The sequence below is a fragment of the Chiloscyllium punctatum genome, chromosome 10 (genome assembly GCF_047496795.1).
Source record: "Chiloscyllium punctatum isolate Juve2018m chromosome 10, sChiPun1.3, whole genome shotgun sequence".
In the NCBI taxonomy this organism is placed as follows: domain Eukaryota; kingdom Metazoa; phylum Chordata; class Chondrichthyes; order Orectolobiformes; family Hemiscylliidae; genus Chiloscyllium; species Chiloscyllium punctatum.
In genome coordinates, this window is record NC_092748.1 from 10,089,811 (window position 1) to 10,108,598 (window position 18,788).

General features: G+C 40.3%; 1 protein-coding gene across 4 annotated transcripts in view; it reads right to left on the minus strand.

Moving 5' to 3' along the window:
• Nucleotides 1-18,788, minus strand: part of LOC140481879 (disco-interacting protein 2 homolog A-like) — a 273,185-nt gene that overhangs the window by 156,867 nt on the left and 97,530 nt on the right. For all 4 annotated transcript variants that reach the window (XM_072578496.1, XM_072578497.1, XM_072578498.1 and 1 more), the window contains exon 3: nt 836-979. In XM_072578496.1, the coding sequence (XP_072434597.1) occupies nt 836-979 (144 nt within the window). The remainder of the gene's footprint in view (nt 1-835; nt 980-18,788) is intronic.

The window sequence follows — 18,788 nt, forward strand, 5'->3', positions numbered from 1 at the left end:
TTTGGAGATGGTGCTTGGGCTCCCATCAATGTCCTGGACTGTTCTCAGCAGCATTTTAGTAAGCCAAGTTCACTTTTAATCATTGTAAACAAAAGATGCGACCGATGATGGAAACACCTCTTTGCTGAACAGTTACATTTTTAAACAGGATCTTGGGATCTTCTTTGGATAATCCGTAATTCCGATAATTGACATTCGGGTAATCAGGTTCCTCTATATATAAATGCAAGATTTTTCTGCCTTTGGACTTTTGTGAGCAGATGGAAAAGTTTAAAGTTAAACCTCAAGAGGGAAAAGACACATTCTCTCCACTACCTTCTCCATTTGCCCAAATCCTTACAAATACTAAACATCCTTACACCATGTTTAGTGGACTATTTTATTCTTCCCCAAGTCAAAACTGAATCACAATGGTGAAAAGGTGGCATGAAATGCGAAAATTCACTTGGTTGATTAATTTGCAACTGAGTGAATCAGACTACCACAATGCTTTTGGCCCCAAGGAATGATTCGTTAGAATTCTAAGACTGCTAAAGAAACTTAAAGGCATATTGTAGAGTTGAAAATAGCAACAATGCAATTCTGGATCAATAAAACTTTTTGAAATGCAGGACAGAGGAACCTCAATTATCTGAACGTGGATTATCCGAAAAAGATTGCAAGGTCCTGATGCTTCGCTAAACTGTGTTAACTGAACATTTGATTATCCAAACAAAATACTCCCCACCCATGTTGTTTGGATAATCAAAGTTCCTCTGTATTTAAAGGCAATAAAAAACATTTTTATAACAAAGACAATTTTTCCTTACCTCTGCTGAGCAAAAGCATGACTTACCAGATCGATAGCGTTCATCCCTGGAATTGGAGGCTCGTGATTTGGGCTGCCTGGTTGCAGCCACAAAAGCGACAGAGGAGGAAAAAGGTGAAGGCTGGATCGGTCCTGGGAGCCTGGACTCAATTTGAAAAGAAGGATCCACACCTTTAGAGAGAATTTTTTAAAAATACGGTTTAACTTTGGTTCACCCAACATGCAATTCCACAATATACATGCTGGAGGAAAACTTCGATTTGAGGGGTAGTGAGGGGACAGAAATAAGAATTCTGCAGTAATCCAAACCACCTTCTTGATCTTTTTCCCACTAAGTGTAGAAATGACTTTGTTTCAATTAAGTAGCGTTATTTTAGTGTTAATAACAGATTTTGTTTGGCTGTGATATAAAGTCAGGACAGATCATTTGTTGCAAACTTAAACAGTAATCTGGAGCTTTCAGCGCACTAGTCCGGTTCAATAACCCATCACTAAAACTTCACAATGACAAATATCAATGAGTGATTGGACAAACTCTCCCACCTCAGACAAATAAACATGGTGAATTACATTAAATAATGCCTCTCTAAGGCTGCATAAGCAAGTGTGTTATATCCAGTATTGTCTAATTTAAGACAGTGAATTCCTCAGTTATACAACACGAACTTACATTAAAAATTTGACAATTTATCGGTGTTTCACAACTGCCCTTACTGGCAGAACGAAGGCAGCATTTCTTTTTGCTGCATTTTCAATGTTAGATATGATATTTGGGATTTTTAAAAAATATAGATTCATATGCAAACAGGCCATTCAGCCCATCAAGTCTACACCAACCCTCCAAACATGATCCCACCCTCCTAAATCAAAATTTAATATTTGCATTTGAAATGGCAAGATGGCAGCATGGTAGTAATGTCCCTGGAATTAGAATTCAGGGACTGAGGTTAATGACCCTAGATGCACAGAAATGTGCAATTCAGATCTGCAACAAATGCCAGCCACACCCATATCCCATGAAGCAACCATTAAAACTTCACAATCAGAAAAAAACAATTAAAGCAATCGATTGAGATACAGATTAAGAATTTCCCAAAGTCAAATTAAAGCTTTAAATGATATTAATTGTGGCTTAAATTTGGAAAATTACCATCAACCCAATTACAACATTTAGTAGACATTTGGATGGATATATGAATAGGAAAGGTTTCGAGGGATATGTGCCAAATGCTGGCACGTGGGTCTGGTTGGTGCAGATGAGTTAGACTAAAAGGGTCTATTTCCACATTGCATAACTTGATACTCTTTTGAAAGGATGAATCAAAGACTACAGACTAATTAGTAGCTTTGAATTTTCAAATCACTTCTCAAACAAGTCTTCAGATATTTCTTTTCCCAACAACTTGTATTAGACTACTTCCAGAATACACCAGACAGATGTGAATTTGTACATAACATGAAGAAACAGTAGAATTAAGATCCTAACATACCTGTTGGATTAATACTTAACAATACATACAAAGCTTGAAGCATGATGAACTGGCTGGAGTTATTCAAAAATCAAGTCCAGTTGCAATTGAAATCAAAGACTTAACAGCAATCTAGGTTTGATCAATATATTGTTTCAGTTGCATGACATTTGCTATAAATTTGCTATAAATTCTGTATCTTATGATCCTGCTCCACAACTACCTGATGAAGGAGCAGCGCTGCAAAAGCTAGTGCTTCCAAATAAACCTGTCGGACTATAACCTGGTGTTGAGACTTTTTAATCCTTGTCCACCCCAGTCCAAGACCGGTACCTCCACATCAAGTTCTCAGGATGACCGGTGTTTGACAAGAAAAGGAATTCTTCCACTTAAACCAAACTGAAATTTTCATCTAACTTAAATTTGCAATCCTCTGGTAAAGTTACACTGAATTGAACTGAATTTAAGGTCAGAGGTCACATTGTCTTGACTGAGGTAATAGCATTCTGTCACTCCATTTGAGCTCATACTTACTGATCATATTCTTTATAAAGATGCCGTAAATTGTTCAGGCCCAGATAAAAATCAAAAAATGTCCTTCAGGGGATAAATATGAACAGTTCAACAACTCTGAAGATTTAGCAGGAAGCATATTCCTCACACAAGATGCATTTTAACAGGTACATGAATTGGAAAGGTTTGACAGAATATGGTCCAAATGTAGGCAAATGGGACAAGGTCAGTTTAGAAAACCTGGTTGGCACAGAGAAGTTGGGTTGAAGGGCCTATTTTCATGCTATATGACTCCACTGTGGTGTTATAAAAGATTTACTTTTGTTAAATGACTGAAAACTTAAAAAAAAAATTAGCTTTAATCTCAGACTGTGGAAATCAAGACTGACAAGCCTAACTACCAACTCTGAAACAAAGCACAAACGGCCATTCATTCTGACTTTGCAGTCCCACAGCAAAATGGCAGAATTCAATTTAAAACTAAGGCTAATTTGTATTTCAAGAATATACTTCTGCCACAAATTATAAAGATATCGCTATACATTTAATATATAAAAGTAAAGTACAGCTGCAAAGTACAATGTGGCAGGACTGGAGTACCAAACATTCATAGAAGCCTCTGGAATTTTGCAGGTTAATTCAAAGGACTTCGATGGAGCGTCAGCTGACCCCGATCAGTTCAAACTTGAGCATTTTTCTCCATTGTCTCCTCAATCTATTGCAACATTCTCTATATTAAGGTGCTCACGCTCTAGTAAGGTCATACAACTATACAGCATGGAAACAGATCTTTCGGTCCAACTTGTCCATGCCAATGTGGTATCCTAAATAAACCTAGTCCCATTTGTGAGCACTTGGTCCATATCCCTCTAAACCCTTCCTATTCATATACTCATTCAGATGCCTTTTAAATGTTGTTATCGTACCAACATCCAACACTACTTCTGGCAGCTCACTCCATACACGTTTCACCCTCTGTGATAAAGTTGCCCATGAGGTACCTTTCATATCTTTCCCCTCTCATTCTAAACATATGCCCTTGAGCTCTGGACTCCTCACCCTGGGCAAAAGACTTGCCTATTCACCCTATTCATGCCACTCATTATTTTAGAAACCTTTATAAAGGTCACCCTACAGCCACTGATGCTCCAGGGAAAATAGCCCCAGCCAATTCAGCCTCTCCCAACAAATCACACCCTCCAACCCAAGCAACATCCTTGTATATCTTTTCTGAACCCTTTGAAGTTTCACAACATCCTTCCTGTAGGAGTACCAGAAGTGAACACAGTAATCTAAAAGTAGCCTAACCAATGTCCTATACAGCTGCAACATGACTTCCCAACTCGTACACTCAATACTCTGACCAATAAAGGAAAGCATACCAAATGCCTTCGTCACTAAACTACCTCCCTGCGACTCCGCTTTCAAGCAACTATGAACCTGCACGCCTAGGTCTCTTGGTTCAGCAACACACCCCAGGACCTTACCATTAAGGTGTATAAGTCCTTCCCAGATTTACCTTTCCAAAATGCAGCACCTCACATTTATTTAAATTAAACTTCACTTGTCAAACCTCAGCCTATTGGGCCATCTAATCAAGATCCTGTTGTACTCCGAAGTAACCTTCTTGGCTATCCACTGCACCTCCAATTTCTGTGCCATCCACAAACTCACCAACTATACCGCATATGCTCACATCAAAATCATTTATACAAATAACAAAAAGCAGTGGAACTAGCACCGATCCTTGTGGCACAGCACTGGTCACAGGCATCCAGTCTGAAAAGCAATCCTCCACCACCATCCTCTGCCTTCTACCTTCAAAGGATGCAAATGACTGGTTACCCCTGTGATCTAATCTTGCGAACCAGTCTACCATGAGAAACCCTGTCAAGTATTTTACAAAAGTCCATATAGACAATGTTTACTGCTATGCCTTGATCAATTTTTTTTGTCACTCATTCAAAATACTTCAACTTAGTAAGATACACTATGCCACATCCAAAGCCATGCTGGCCATCACTAGTCAGTCCTTGCCTTTCCAAATACATGTGAACCCTGTCCCTCAGGATTCCCTCCACACCTTGCCCACCACTGGATGTCTGGCACACTGGTCTATACTTCTCTGGCTTTTCTTAATTACCTTTCTGAAATAGTGGCACTACGTTACCCAACCTCTAGTTTTCCAGCACCTGCGACTATTGAGGATACAAAGATCTCAGCACGGGGCCCTGCAATCACTTCCTGAGCTGTAATAACAGTTACTTTACTTCAGTGTGTCCCATGATGCATTTTTTCATTGTTCATTGTGGAGCAATTCTCATCCAGGTCTTTATTCTCTTCTTGTTCCAGATATGTTCACTAAAAATCTCCACTCCCTTTTCATCACAGCTGCAAATGCTTTACTTGGACATTTTTTCCAAAGTCAGAAGTAACATGACACCAGGTTTTAGTCCAACAGGTTTATTTGAAATTGCAAGCTTGAATGCTGCTCCTTCATCACTGAAAGGAGCAGCGTGTCAAACCTTGTCATTTCAAATAAATCTGTTGGACTATAAACTGGTGTCATGTGACTTCTGACTTTGTCCACCCCAGTCCAACACCGGCACCTCCACATCATTGCTGACAAACACACTGTACATACTGTTTTCTCCCAGCTGCACATGCCATCTGCTTTCAATGCAGAGCTGCTCTTATGAAATCCATCACATAAATTAACTTCCAGTACTTTGCAATAAATTTTGTTCTAGTTGTTCTCAAGGACTACTTTTAAACTGTTTATAGCAACATAATGAGTCAAGCAATGTCATTTTGCAGCACTGCAACCATAGGAAGCAGTTTCCTAAACACTTCCTGCATAAGTATTACCAGGAGACAAGGTTTGTCCCCTCTGGGAAAGCTCAGATACCTTTATTCACATTTGTTTTTATGAAAGTGTTATGTTTTGCAAAAAACTAGTTATCAGATTCAGATGTATTAAATATATCTGTCAAAAATTAGCACTTCAACTCAAGCATGGGCTTACTCAGGGAGGTAGCTCAAGTGATTGTTCAGGATAATCACATGTAAACAGAATCTCCACCAGCAAGTGAGAGATAGCAACTACAGCAATAGAATGGACATTGCTGTGTCAAGCTCTCTTTGGGGCAAGGAGGCATGATGGGAATGATGATCTTACGTCAGGTCATAGAATAAGACAATTAGATTTCGGAGCAGAATGCAGCAATTAGGCCCAAGTGTCCTCCATCATTCAATCATGGCTATGTTTTCCAGCCACATTAGCCTGCAATCTCTCCATAACCCTTGATCCCCATACTAATCAAAAACCTAATTCCAAATAAATGCCATAAACACTGCCAAATTTAATTTGAATTTTCCTTCATATTTGGACTGACCAAATGCCAGTTGAATGAAGAATTCCTCCTTCGTCATCTTTGGGCCTTCAGAATACTTAAACCTCCCCTAAATTTCTAGTGTAGTTGGCAGAAATCCATAACACAGGTATCAAAACGCAGGGACTGAAGTTGAAAGGCACCTGGCTGAGCTGGAGCAGATGGTGGAAGAATTTAAACTGGCATTGACTGTGACAAGAGGCTGAAGCTGGATCATTGCAGACTCAGGTGTTAGCCGTCAGAATAATTCCTTTAGGCCAAACTTAGAGGTACCACATGCCTCTTCAGAGTCATTTCTTTGACACTACATTCGAAGGAAGTGAAAGTGGACATTATACTTAGAGTCATGGAGACATACAGCACTGAAACACACCCTTCACTCCAACCGGTCCATGCCAACCAGATATCCCAACCTAAATCTATTCCCACCTGCCAGCACCCAGCCCATATCCTTCCAAACACTTCCTATTCATACACCCACCCAGATCAGATGGCTTTTCAATGTTGCAATTGTATTAACCTCCACCACTTTCTCTGGCAGCCCATTCCACACACACACACCACCCTGTGCATGAAAATGTTGCCCCTTTGGTCACTTTTCTATCTTTCCCCTCTCATCCTAAACCTATGCCCTCTAGTTCTGGACTCTTTCCCCACCCCCAGGGATAAGACTGTCTATTTATCCTATCCATGCCCCTCATGGTTTTATAAACCTCTAAGGTCACCCTTCAGCCTCTGACACTCCAGGGAAAACACCCCAAGTCTATTCAGCCTCTCCTTACAGCTCAAATCCTCCAACCCTGGCAACATCCCTGTAATCTTTTCTGGACCCTTTCAAGTTTCACAACATTCTTCCAATAGTTGTTGTTTAATAGGAAATTAGGAGATTCAGGGGAAAACCAGAAACACCCAAATTATCCAGAAACTAAAGAATGGATTGAAAACATACAGCTAGACATAGCATCCAGAGGCCACAGCAGAAGTAGGCAGCTGGCAGTCATGATGGAACATCTGTGTGAGAAAGTCGATCATTAAGTAGAAGAGGAGGTACAGATGTTCAAACATGTCTTCAGCAGATCGGAGGTTCTGACAACAGCTTCTGGGGGGCAAGAGTATCTTGACAGTTAGAGCAGAGGAACACAATAAATCCAAATAAAAGGACGTTTTGTGCATCCATGAAGTTGTTTCATCGTACCTGTCTCCAGAATATCTCCATCAAATTGAGCAGGCAGCTGAAGGGCCACCTGTTAAAAGCAGTGAGTGATAGACATGTCCAGATGGAGCTGAAGAGTGGCAGACTTCAATTGTCTTTCTTTAAAATGCAGACTCACAAAAATCCAGAACTTGGGAAAAAAAAGGTCTCCAAAAACCAGGAAAAAAAAAGGATACCAGCAGGGAGCTGACTGCCAACATGGATGGAAATGGAAACCTCAGGCTGAAAAGTCAGGTCCAGATTTCTGCACAACAAGCGCAGATCCAATTCTTGCTGTCTTCTCCCATGATAAACCCTGCATTTGATCCCACCAAAAGGATGTTCCAAAGAGGTGTTGGAATTGTGACAGGGTTGGGCACTTCTAACAAGACAGTAAACACAGCCACCAATGCTGCTCGACTCAGATACTCCATCTGTGTGCAAAGGCATTACTTCCCACTAGATGTTACGTTATTTAAATATCCTGAAAGCCAGGCAAACACCGAAGTTCCTTCAGAAAGAGACTGCCTTATGTATAACAATAAGGACTTGTCCTACAGCAAATGCATTAAATTTGTCAAGGTAGAAGTGACATTGCTAATCAACACAGGAACTGCAGTGTCAACCACTATTCACCAGTTTTTCTGTGAGCTGATTCACATCTCTTTAATCATTGTGATTTCTGCTTTCTCAAAGGCTGGACAAATCTAATCATGGTTCCATAATGCTCTCCCAATCTGTCCTCAGTCGAAGCTTTCAAAGCCTGGGCCTTCTGGTAGTTCATCACCCACTTGTGGATACTTGAGTTGAGGCTGTGTGTATTAAGATATGACCAGGCATCCTTGTGGACAGTATGGGGACTAACATAAATCAGTACATTACAAGATTGGGAGATGGAGCAGAGTCACTGGCCTTGTTCCAGGTGCATCATCGGAAGGCAAAGAATAGGAAGGGCAAGATTTGCGAACTGTGGATGACAGGAGAAATTGTACGACTAGCCAAGAGGAAAAGGAAAGCGTACTTCAGGTCTGAGCAGCTAAGAACAGAACGGGCCCTGGAGGAATATCAGAAAAGTAGGACAAGTCTTAAACAAGGAATCAAGCGGGCTAATAGGGGTCATGAAATAGCTTTAGCGAACAGAATTAAGAAGAATCCCAAAACATTTTATTCTTATAAAAGAAGAGAGCTGGTAACTAGAGAAAGGATTGGTTCACTAAGGGACAATGAAGGAAGGCTGTGTGTCGAACCTGAGAGAATGGGTGAGATTCTGAATGATTACTTTGCATCAGTGTTCACTGGGGAGAGGAACATGATGAGATTAGAGATAGAAGTTTGATTAGTCTGGATCACGTTGGGTCTGGATAAGTAGGGAAGATGTGTTGGGTAGGCTAGAGGTTAAGGTGGACAAATCCCCAGGACCAGATGGGATCTATCCCAGGTTGCTGAGGGATGCGAGAAATGAAATAGCTGGGACCCTGACACATCTTTGTGGCATCCTTAAATACAGGTGAGGTGTGAGAGGACTGGAAGGTTGCCCATGTTGTCCCCCTGTACAAGAAGAGTAGTAGGGATATTCCAGGTAACCACAGACTAGTGAGCCTTATGTCGGTGGTGGGAAAGCTGCTGGAGAGGGTACTAAGGGAGAAGATCTATTTATGTTCAGAAAAATAATGGGCTTATCAGTGATAGGCAACATGGTTTTGTGCGGGGGAAGATCGTGCCTTACCAACTTAATAGAGTTCTTCGAGGAAGTGACCAAGTTGATACTTGAAGGAAGGGCTGTTGATGTCATATACGTGGACTTTAGTAAGGCATTTGATAAGGTTCCCCGTGGTAGACTAATGGAGAAGAAGGTGAAGTCACATGGTGTGCAGGGTGTTCTAGCTAGGTGTATAAAGAACTGGTTGAGCAACAGGAGACAGAGAGTAGTAGTTGAAGGGAGTTTCTCTAAATGGAAAAAGGTGACCAGTGGTGTTCCAAAGGGGTCAGTGTTGGGGCCACAGTTGTTTATAACATACATAACTGATCTGGAAGACAGCACAGTTGCTATGATCGGCAAGTTTGCAGATGACAAAAAGATAGGTGGAATAGCAGAAAGCATAAAAGGACTGCCAAAGAATACAGAGGGATATAGATAGACTGGAGAGTTGGGCGGAAAAGTGGCTGATGGATTTCAATCCAGACAAATGTGAGATGATGCATTTAGGCAAGTCTAATTCTAGAGCGAATTATACAATGAACGGAAGAGCCTTGGGGAAAGTTGATGGGCAGAGAGATCTGGGAGTGCAGGTCAATTGTACCGTGAAGGTTGCTGCACAGGTGGATAGAGCGGTCAAGAAGGCATATAGTATGCTTGCCTTCATTGGACGGGGTATTGAATAGAAGAGCTAGCAAGTCATGTTAAAATTGTCCAAGACATTGGTTTGGCCATATTTAGAATATTGTGTTCAGTTCTGGTCGCCACATTACTGAAAGTATTGGACTTTGGAGAGGGTTTACGAGGATGTTGCCTGGTATGGAAAGTGCTAGCTATGAAGAGAGGTTGAGTAGGTTAGGATTGTTTTCATTAGAAAAAAAACTGAGATTGAGGGGGTCCTGATTGAGGTTTACAAAATCTTGAAGGGTATAGATAGTGTGGATAGAGACAAGCTTTTTCCCAGGGTGAAGGATTCCATAATGAGAGGTTACGCTTTCAAGGTGAGAGGTGGAAACTTTAACGGGGATACATGTGGCAAGTACTTCACACAGAGGGTGGTGGGCGCCTGGAACGCGTTGCCAGCAGAGGGGGTAGAGGCAGGCACGGCAGATTCATTTAAGATGTGTCTGGACAGATGCATGAGTAGGTGGGGAGCAGAGGGAAACAAATGCTTAGGAATTGGGTGACAGGTTTAGACAGTAGATTTGGATTGGCTCAGGCTTAGAGGGTGGAAGGGACTGTTCCTGGGCTGTAAATTTTATTTTTACTTTGCTCTTATCATCCTGTACCTGACCTTAGAACTATTGCAATAAGAGAGAAACAGATTTTTCTTTATAATGTGGCCACACCATCATTGCTTTTAAGTCTCATGCCAGCCTTCTCCAACATGCTGACATTAGATCTTGATACAACGTCATACATCACATAGCACAGCTCCGACTTAATGCAACGCTAGGAGTTTGTGTCATCACTTTGGGGGAAAAAGGATAATGGCACCTAGGCAGATTACCCATTTCAGCACCACGATGTTCACCTCCAATCAAGAACACTGGTACATGTCCTTAAAACTGCCACTGTCATGGACAGTGGATCAATTGGAGGAGACATTTCCAACCTGATTCCAAATCCCAAGTAAAAACCTGCAAAATTTGCAAATTCAAGAAAACTGGGAAATCAATACAAATCAATTAATAATTAAAAGTGAAAATTATGAAAAAATTAAAAACGTATGATTGCAGCTGGATCAAGATTGAGAAATAAATGTTCTGGATTCATCAGGAAGTACACATGTATAAACATTGAAGAGTAAGGTTAAACTGTAATGGGGTAGTTTTATAGGACAAGAACATTAGGATTAAACTAAATGTTTCCAGAATGATCCCTCTGGATTCAGTTGCAGTAGAGCAAAGGTTTAACTTTATTACTGGAACACTATGTTTCGATCAAACAATGCAATGTAAAATCAGGATGAAATGAGCAGGTAAATTCAGGTACGCATTAAAAACTATTATTAAGTAGACAAGATTTTAACTACCCAAAAAAATTCAATGGAGGTGAGAAAACTGACGGATACCTTCCAATCTTCATCAATGTGTTGCTTCAAAATGTCAGGCTTGTTAACTGGTAGCATTCTAGCCTCTAATTGAGAATGCTGTCAGTTCAAGGTGCATTTCAGAAGATGCCCATAATGTAGGGTGGCACTTCAATGGAGTACAATGAGGTGGTGTGCTGCATTTTCAGACTTACAGTTTATCAGGTGAGAAATCAACTCAAACATCAGATTATGTCTGTTCAAGTCGACACAAAGATACCACACCGTTTGAAGAGGAGAGAGATATTCTAATAACTTTGCCATTTTTTGTTTTTTGAACAAAATCAAACATGTATTTATTGCCATTCCTTTATGGTTGTGTTCTGCCATATGTAACAATATTTGCACTTGAGTGCTCTTGAGTGCTTCAAGAACCTAATGCGATGTTCCATCATTTCTTCCTCAAACATTACAATAAAGGGGAAAATATTTAATGTTGTTCTGAATGCGAAAGGAAAACAAGTCGGTAGCCGAAAAGCCTGTTTTAAAGTAAAGAGGCACTTGTTGCTGCAGTCCCTCTTACAAAGGTGACAATAATTAACACGTAGATGGCATCACCACAGTAAAATGTGAAGCTAATGTTTGTCAAATCCTAAAAATTACTAAAATTTCATACCACCCAACAAACTGTTCAATCAGCTGACCTCTATATTAAGATGACGACAAAAAGAATTGACTATCAACAATTTTTGTTCAAATAAAAAGCAACCCTTCCAGAATAATGGCCAAATTTAAGCGCTTAATCTGAATGGTCATCAACTTCCCTGGAGTTCTGCCCAGTGTTTCGCCTCAGCAGCAACAGGGAAAAAAAAAGGATGCTGATTCCACCAAAATTTATTTCCAGCTGTACATGCACTTGGGTGAAAAAACCCAATGAAATATCATTAGCAATTTGAAGTTTCTCACTGCAGCCATGCACCAGATGAGCAAGGACTACCTGTACATTTAAGATCTGTAAAGGTCAATTTTTAAGTCAGCCTGGATCATATCCACTTGCACCATGTTAAGCAGCTGGATATTACTTGCTGGTCACAAGTTCAGCTAACCCTTACTACTCCACATGTTACTTGGGTTATTTTTTACTCTTGGACACCTGTAATGCATTTCCAGAATTCAACAAAAAACTTGGCTCAACCCATTCTTCGAGGAGTGATCATCTGTTGGATCAGCAAAATTCAGTGGATGAAGTCATGTCCTTGAAATAGCAAAAATTCTGATCTCTGATAAAATGACGACGACTTAATGTTAAGGGTTATGCAAGCAAGAGAGAGTGAGGAAAATGCACTGAAGACTTTGTTGGAAAGAGTGGCAGGTCATGGATATATGTGGCCCATACATATCTGCTCAAAATGTTTTATCTCCATTGGTTCCATCGATGATTTGAATATACAGCTAGAGGGATTTACAAGCGCTGTAATAGCAAGCATAGTAATCAACTGAAAACCAAATGAAGCAGAAAGGGGAGAATGATAAACAGTGGTAGAAGCACAAAGTTGCAGATGTAGTTCATTGTCAGTGCAAGAATAATGGCTTGCACTTATATAGCATTTGCACAATACACTGTGCACTTTTCAGCCAATTAACTACTTTTGAAGTGTAGTCACAGCTGCAATTTCAGAAATCTAGCACAGCAAGATCTTGAGACAAAGAGGCAATGATCAGATTATCTGATGTAGTGTTGTCACTCGTTGGGCAGCAAGGAGAATTTTGCCGCTTTTCTTCCAAATATTGGTCTAGCATTTCTTAACAATCACTCTCGAAGGCAGTGTTTGGAATGCCTCAACTGAACCATGAGGTCTCCAACATTCAGCACTCACTTAGTAGCAGAGGACAGTCACATTAAGGTTGTGTGTTGGTTTTGGAATCTGAAGTGGGAGTGCTTCTCCTGAGAAAAATCTTTCAACAGGTCAGTGAAAAGTTGAACATTTGGCTTCAATAAAGTAAACCAGCTATTTGAATAGGAGGGGTTGGGTGATACACAAGCAGAGAAATCCAAGGGTTCAGATTCACAAGATAGACAAGATGACCAACAATAGCAGTACACTGACTAAGGGCTGCTGCTCACATGGTAAAGCAACACCAACACAATATGGATAGTCTAACAAGTCTGCTACTATGTTATAATTCCCATGTAATTCTGCTAATACAGATTAGAATCCTTTATCCTTGAAAAACACAACATGGCAAGACATATAAATAGTCTCTCAAATTGTTTTCCTGCACACCCACCACCACCACCCCCCCCCCCCCCCCCAAACAAAGTGCATAAGGTATGAGCAGGTATGGATAGAGTTAATTTTTGTGAAACAAAAAAGGCTCAGCTAAGCATGACTCAGATAAGAACTTGCAATAAACAATGAGGTAAGGTTACTGGGTTAACAAGGTGAAAAAGCTTTCATTATGTAAAACCCTTTAAGAAAAAGCAGCAGTCAGTATGTAGAGTCAGTTAAGAAGGGGAAAAGTGTTCATTTTGCGAAGTCAGTTAACAAGGTTAAGAACATTTATTATGTAACTGTAGACTGCTTAATCTTTACTACTGACACTTGCTGATTGTAACAGTCACCTCATTAATATGTAGGTGGCCTTATCTGGATGCTCCTCCTGGAAATGACTATATATTTCATTAAGGAAGTGCTTATCCAGAGAAGAACTCATGTCTCTCCACATATGGACGATCGTTCTTTCTCCCTCCAGGGCCAGGAATAAAGATGAGGGAGGTAAAGCCATACTGCATTTGACTGTTTTGCAGTGACTGAAGCGGGAACGGGATGACACCCCAACCTCTTGCTTCTATTTATCATATCAGACAATTTTAAAAAAGGCAAGAGCTATCTATGATCACACTGACTAACTAAGTACTTGCAAACAGATTAGACTATTCATCATTACTACGCATATGATCAATCTTTGCTGACACAGATTCAAACTCAGAACAACAAGAAACCCTCATCCAAAGAACCATAAAGCTGAAGTGATGAATATTGGCTATGATAATAGCAAAGCATAAGTTAGAAACTATCTACTTTCTTCTCCAAAATGAAACGTATCCACAGCTTTCTGGATGGGAAGCAGGTACAGTCTAGAGCCCTTTAAAATTGTTCAATGTATCAAATCAGCAAAACAATCAACTCATTCAGAATCCTGCACAGCTAAACCTGCACTGACTAGAATTTGGAGGTCACAGTAGTCTTACAAAGCAATTATGCAACATAATATGCTGACCTGGAGAGAAACTGTGGTTAGGTAAGTTACCATCAATTCTTGGTAACCAAGCTTTCAGGATAGATTGGGATATACACAACCATATGGAAATAATGCACAACTATTAGAAATTTGGCTTATTTGGGTCAGACTCCCCTTTCTTCCTTACATGTGGACTAACAGTCAAAACATGCCAATACTTTTCATTTACCATCTAAATGTCACCATATCATCAGAAAGGTTTCCACATCACTACTGTTCAAAGACTTAATATTCTAATTTTATAACATTAGTGGCAGTAAGTATAATTCTGCAAAGATATCACAGTAGCATCACACTCCTTGCAGTAAAATGCATTCAGTTACAGGTGCAAACAACCAAATCCTATTCTGTGTTTTCCAGATTATAGATTGCCCAATTTAAATTCTTCAATCAAACACATCTTCTTTGATCCAATAATCTGCAAAGTAAACTTGACTTCATTTGAACAAATTGGAATCAAAATTAGAGTAAACAGAACTCTGCATGGACACAAATACCTAACACAGAACAATTCTTTGGTTTGGCATTTAACAACTGAAAGGTCAAAATCCAAATAAACCTTTTGCCACCTTATTGTGAGTTATGACTTCAATTGTTTCAGTATCAAACACTCAAAAGAGTGACTACAGACAGAGTTAAGGTGCAACTTATTACTGGTACCACATTGCATTGTTCTGACTATTTATAGGGAAATAACATTCATGGTGTACTATTTAACAGGAAAATTTAAACTCTTGCTCTAACTGTTGCAAGCAATACAATGGAAGATCTGTACACAGAGCTTCATCATTCCAGATAAAAATTGAAATATTTCAATGTAAACCACATTTATGTCAAATGTAGATAGAGATAATATGGTCCAATAGATGGAGCAAAGCAGCCATGCTATTCTAACATCTGCTGTGTTAGTCCTAAAAAGTAGACTTAACAATGACATCAATGATGGCACCATCTGGAATGCTGCCAAGGAACAAAAGCAATTCCTTACTACACCAGGAAAGAATGCAACTTTATTCCAGTTAAAACATGCACTGTGAAAACACAAAACAAAAGAACAAAATTGTAGATGCTGAAAATCTGAAATGATAACAGAAATTGTTAGAGAAGCTGGAGTTTCGAAGGGTCAGTGGACCCAAAATAGTGTCGCTGCTTTCTTTCCAGAGATGCTGTCAGACCTGTTCAGCTTCTGTTGTAAAATATTTAGTGACCCAGAAGCAAGTATATTACCTTTTCTGGAGTCAGTTCTGCAACAACGTGCTTTTTTCAAGGCAAATTAGCTTTACCGCAATTGAAGCAATGGTAGATGTGAACTTTCCTTACCTGTAGTGTCTATAACACAATTCTAGCCCCATTAGTTTAAGTGGCACAACTTTGGTGCAATTTTCTTATAACGCAAGATCATGCGAAAATGGAACAATCGCTTTATATTAGAACTGACTGTATTTTGTAATGTGGGCTGAAATGGGAAAAGGACTACAGTAAAACCCAAGGATTGTGGACAAGAATATGGAACTTTTCAAAGGCAAAATTATCTTATATTCATTATAAGTGCTGTTTGCGCAAGCAACAGGAGAAGTCTGGTGGCAGATAAGCTGGAGTGAAAAGGTGTGTGTAAATGGAGAGTTGACCGGCAACAAGTCATTGAACAGTGGCCCATTATTAATGGGTGTCAAAAACTAAGTAATTGGCTGCCAGGTAACTGAACAACTTGTGGATACAAATGTTTGGTCAAAAACCATTGAACTTCAGAAAATGGAGTTGCCCTTTCTCTGCACGACGAAAAAATGTGAAGCCTGAAGGAAGCTAGTTTATTTTCCCCTCATCATTTGCTATAAGCTGTGGCTCTTAACCATTAAATCAGAGACTTGACAACCGTGCTTCAGTTGCTTCTTGCTTCCTCCGTGCAAGTGGAAGTACCTGGAGAAAGAAGATTGACAAAGAGCAGGTCTGGACAAACAAAAGGATCATCTGACTTAACTCTGATCAGGGACCACTGAACTGTCCTTCCAGTTGCTTGGCCCATATAGCAAAAGTTCTATGGGTTAAGAGTTTGAACTCAGTTAGATGTCAACTGCTCATTATCTGTACCTAGAATCTATTTCATTGTGATAAACACCAATTCTTCTTAAATACAGAAACCTAGTCTGCTCGTGGTCAAAGTGAGCGATTTGGAGGAAAACACAGCTTGTTGAATTAATAAGTTTACAGACAATACAAAGATTGGTCCAGTTGTGCAAGATAAGGATGATTGTCACAGGACACAGATCAGTTGGAGGCATAGGTAGAAAAATGGCAGACGTAGTTGAATCTGGACAAGGATGGGAGAACAGCCACGGCTCTAAGGGCTGCTCCTTTTTTGAGGTATTTTAGGTGTTGGTGGTGATGTCCTTGAATTCCAGGAGCAGTAATTACTGTTTTATAAGCTTAGTCATTGTTTTGGAAGAAAGAAACCTACATTGCTGTCTGACACAGCAGCGAATCTGCACAGCTAATGCCTTTGCTGTTTGAGTTCAAGTATCGCTGGACATTTGAGTCTGTCAAAGAAAACAAACAGCAAATTTCACAGCTGAGCTTGGAACCTGTGTGGGAGAGCTCACAGCACAGGAACAGATAAAGGCATAGCTTTTAAAAGCAACCTTGCTGTAAGTCTACAGAAGTAGAGTGGGTTCCTTCTTGATTATATGTTTTATTGAGATCTCTCTCAATTAGATTTTTAAAATATAAAACATAGGTATTAAGTTAGCCTGAGTCAGTTTTTTCAGAGCAGTAAGACAGTGCTCTTCTCTGGGTCGACAGATTGTTAAGGAGCAAAAATGGCATTCAGTGGAGTTGTCGTCCTGTTTCCCTATCCCTGTATCAATTGAAACAACCACTCAGAGGCACAGTATGGCTTAACCTCCATCTTTATTCCGGGCCCTGGAGGGAGAGAGAATGGTCACCTATGTGTAGAGAGACAGGAGCTTCTCTGGAAAAGCAGTTTCTTATTGAATTACATAGTCATTTTAGAGAGAGAAACATCCAGATAAGGCAACATACATTTTGATTGGGTGACAGTTACTATCAGTGAATGTCAATAGCAAAGATTAAAGTAATGTGGTGTTACACAATGAATGATCCCAACCTTAACTGGCTTCACATACGAATAATTTTCACCTTGTTAAACTGTCCTTATATGCTGAATGCTTCCAATACTGTTAATGAATGCTTTTCCACCTTGTTAACCCATTACCCTTGCTTCCAGCGCCCCATTGTAAACTTTAAGTTCTCATTTGATCTGAATTATGCTCAGTTAAACCTCTTGTTTCATAAAACTCAGAGCTTAACTCTTTCCCTGCTTATATTCTATACACATTCTCAGTGATCTGCTCTTCCCGTCAGATGTGAGAGATTTGGAAGAGTTTCCTTATTACTGACTTGGAGGTGGTGGTGTTGGACTGGGTGTACAAAGTTGAAAATCACATAATACCAGGTTATAGTCCAACAGGTTTATTTGGAAACACTAGCTTTCGGAGCGCTGCCCCTTCACCAGGTGATCCACTTGATAATGAGCTGTGCTCCGAAAGCTCGTGCTTCCAAATAAACCTATTGGACTATAAGCTGGTGTTGTGTGATCTTAACCATGTGACTGATTATTCGATCTGCAAAAGTGCCTTTGGTTCAGATCACATGGATCAGCTGGAGCGATAGCTAGAGGCCAGGAGGAATTTACAGGAGCGAGAGGGAGTGGTGGATGGCAATTATGGGAAGGGAGAAAAACTGCAGATGGAGTTAGGTAGATAGGTTAACTCTAGTAGGAGAAGGAGGCAAGGAGGACAGGATTCTCCTGTGGCTGTCCCCATCTCAAACAAGTGTGCTGTTTTGGAAAAAGTCGGGGTGATGGACTCAGGGGAATGTAGCACAAAAACCCAAGTTTCTGGTACAGAATTTGGCTCTAATGAAATGAGGGATACATCAGGTTCCAAGCGATCGATTGTGAAAAGGGACTCTCTCATCAGAAGCACAGACATACCTTTCTGCAGGCAGCGAGAAATCAGAATGGTATGTTGCCCGGTGCCAGGATCAAAGGATATCTCGGACAGAGTGCAGAATATTCTCAAAGGGAGAAGGATCAGCAGGTGGTCATTGCGCACATTGGAACCAAAGGGAAAAGGATGAGATTCTTAAGGGAGAATATCGGAAGTTAGGCAGAAATTTGAAAAGAAGGTCCTCAAGGGTAGTGACGTGTGCTCGTCCCAGTGCTACAAGGTGGTGAGGGGAGGAATAGGAAGATGGAACAGATGAATGCATGACTGAAGAGCTGGTGCAGGGGAGAACAGTTCACATTTTTGGAATCGCTTCTGGGGTGGAAGTGGCCTGTATAGGAGGAATGGATTGCACCTGACT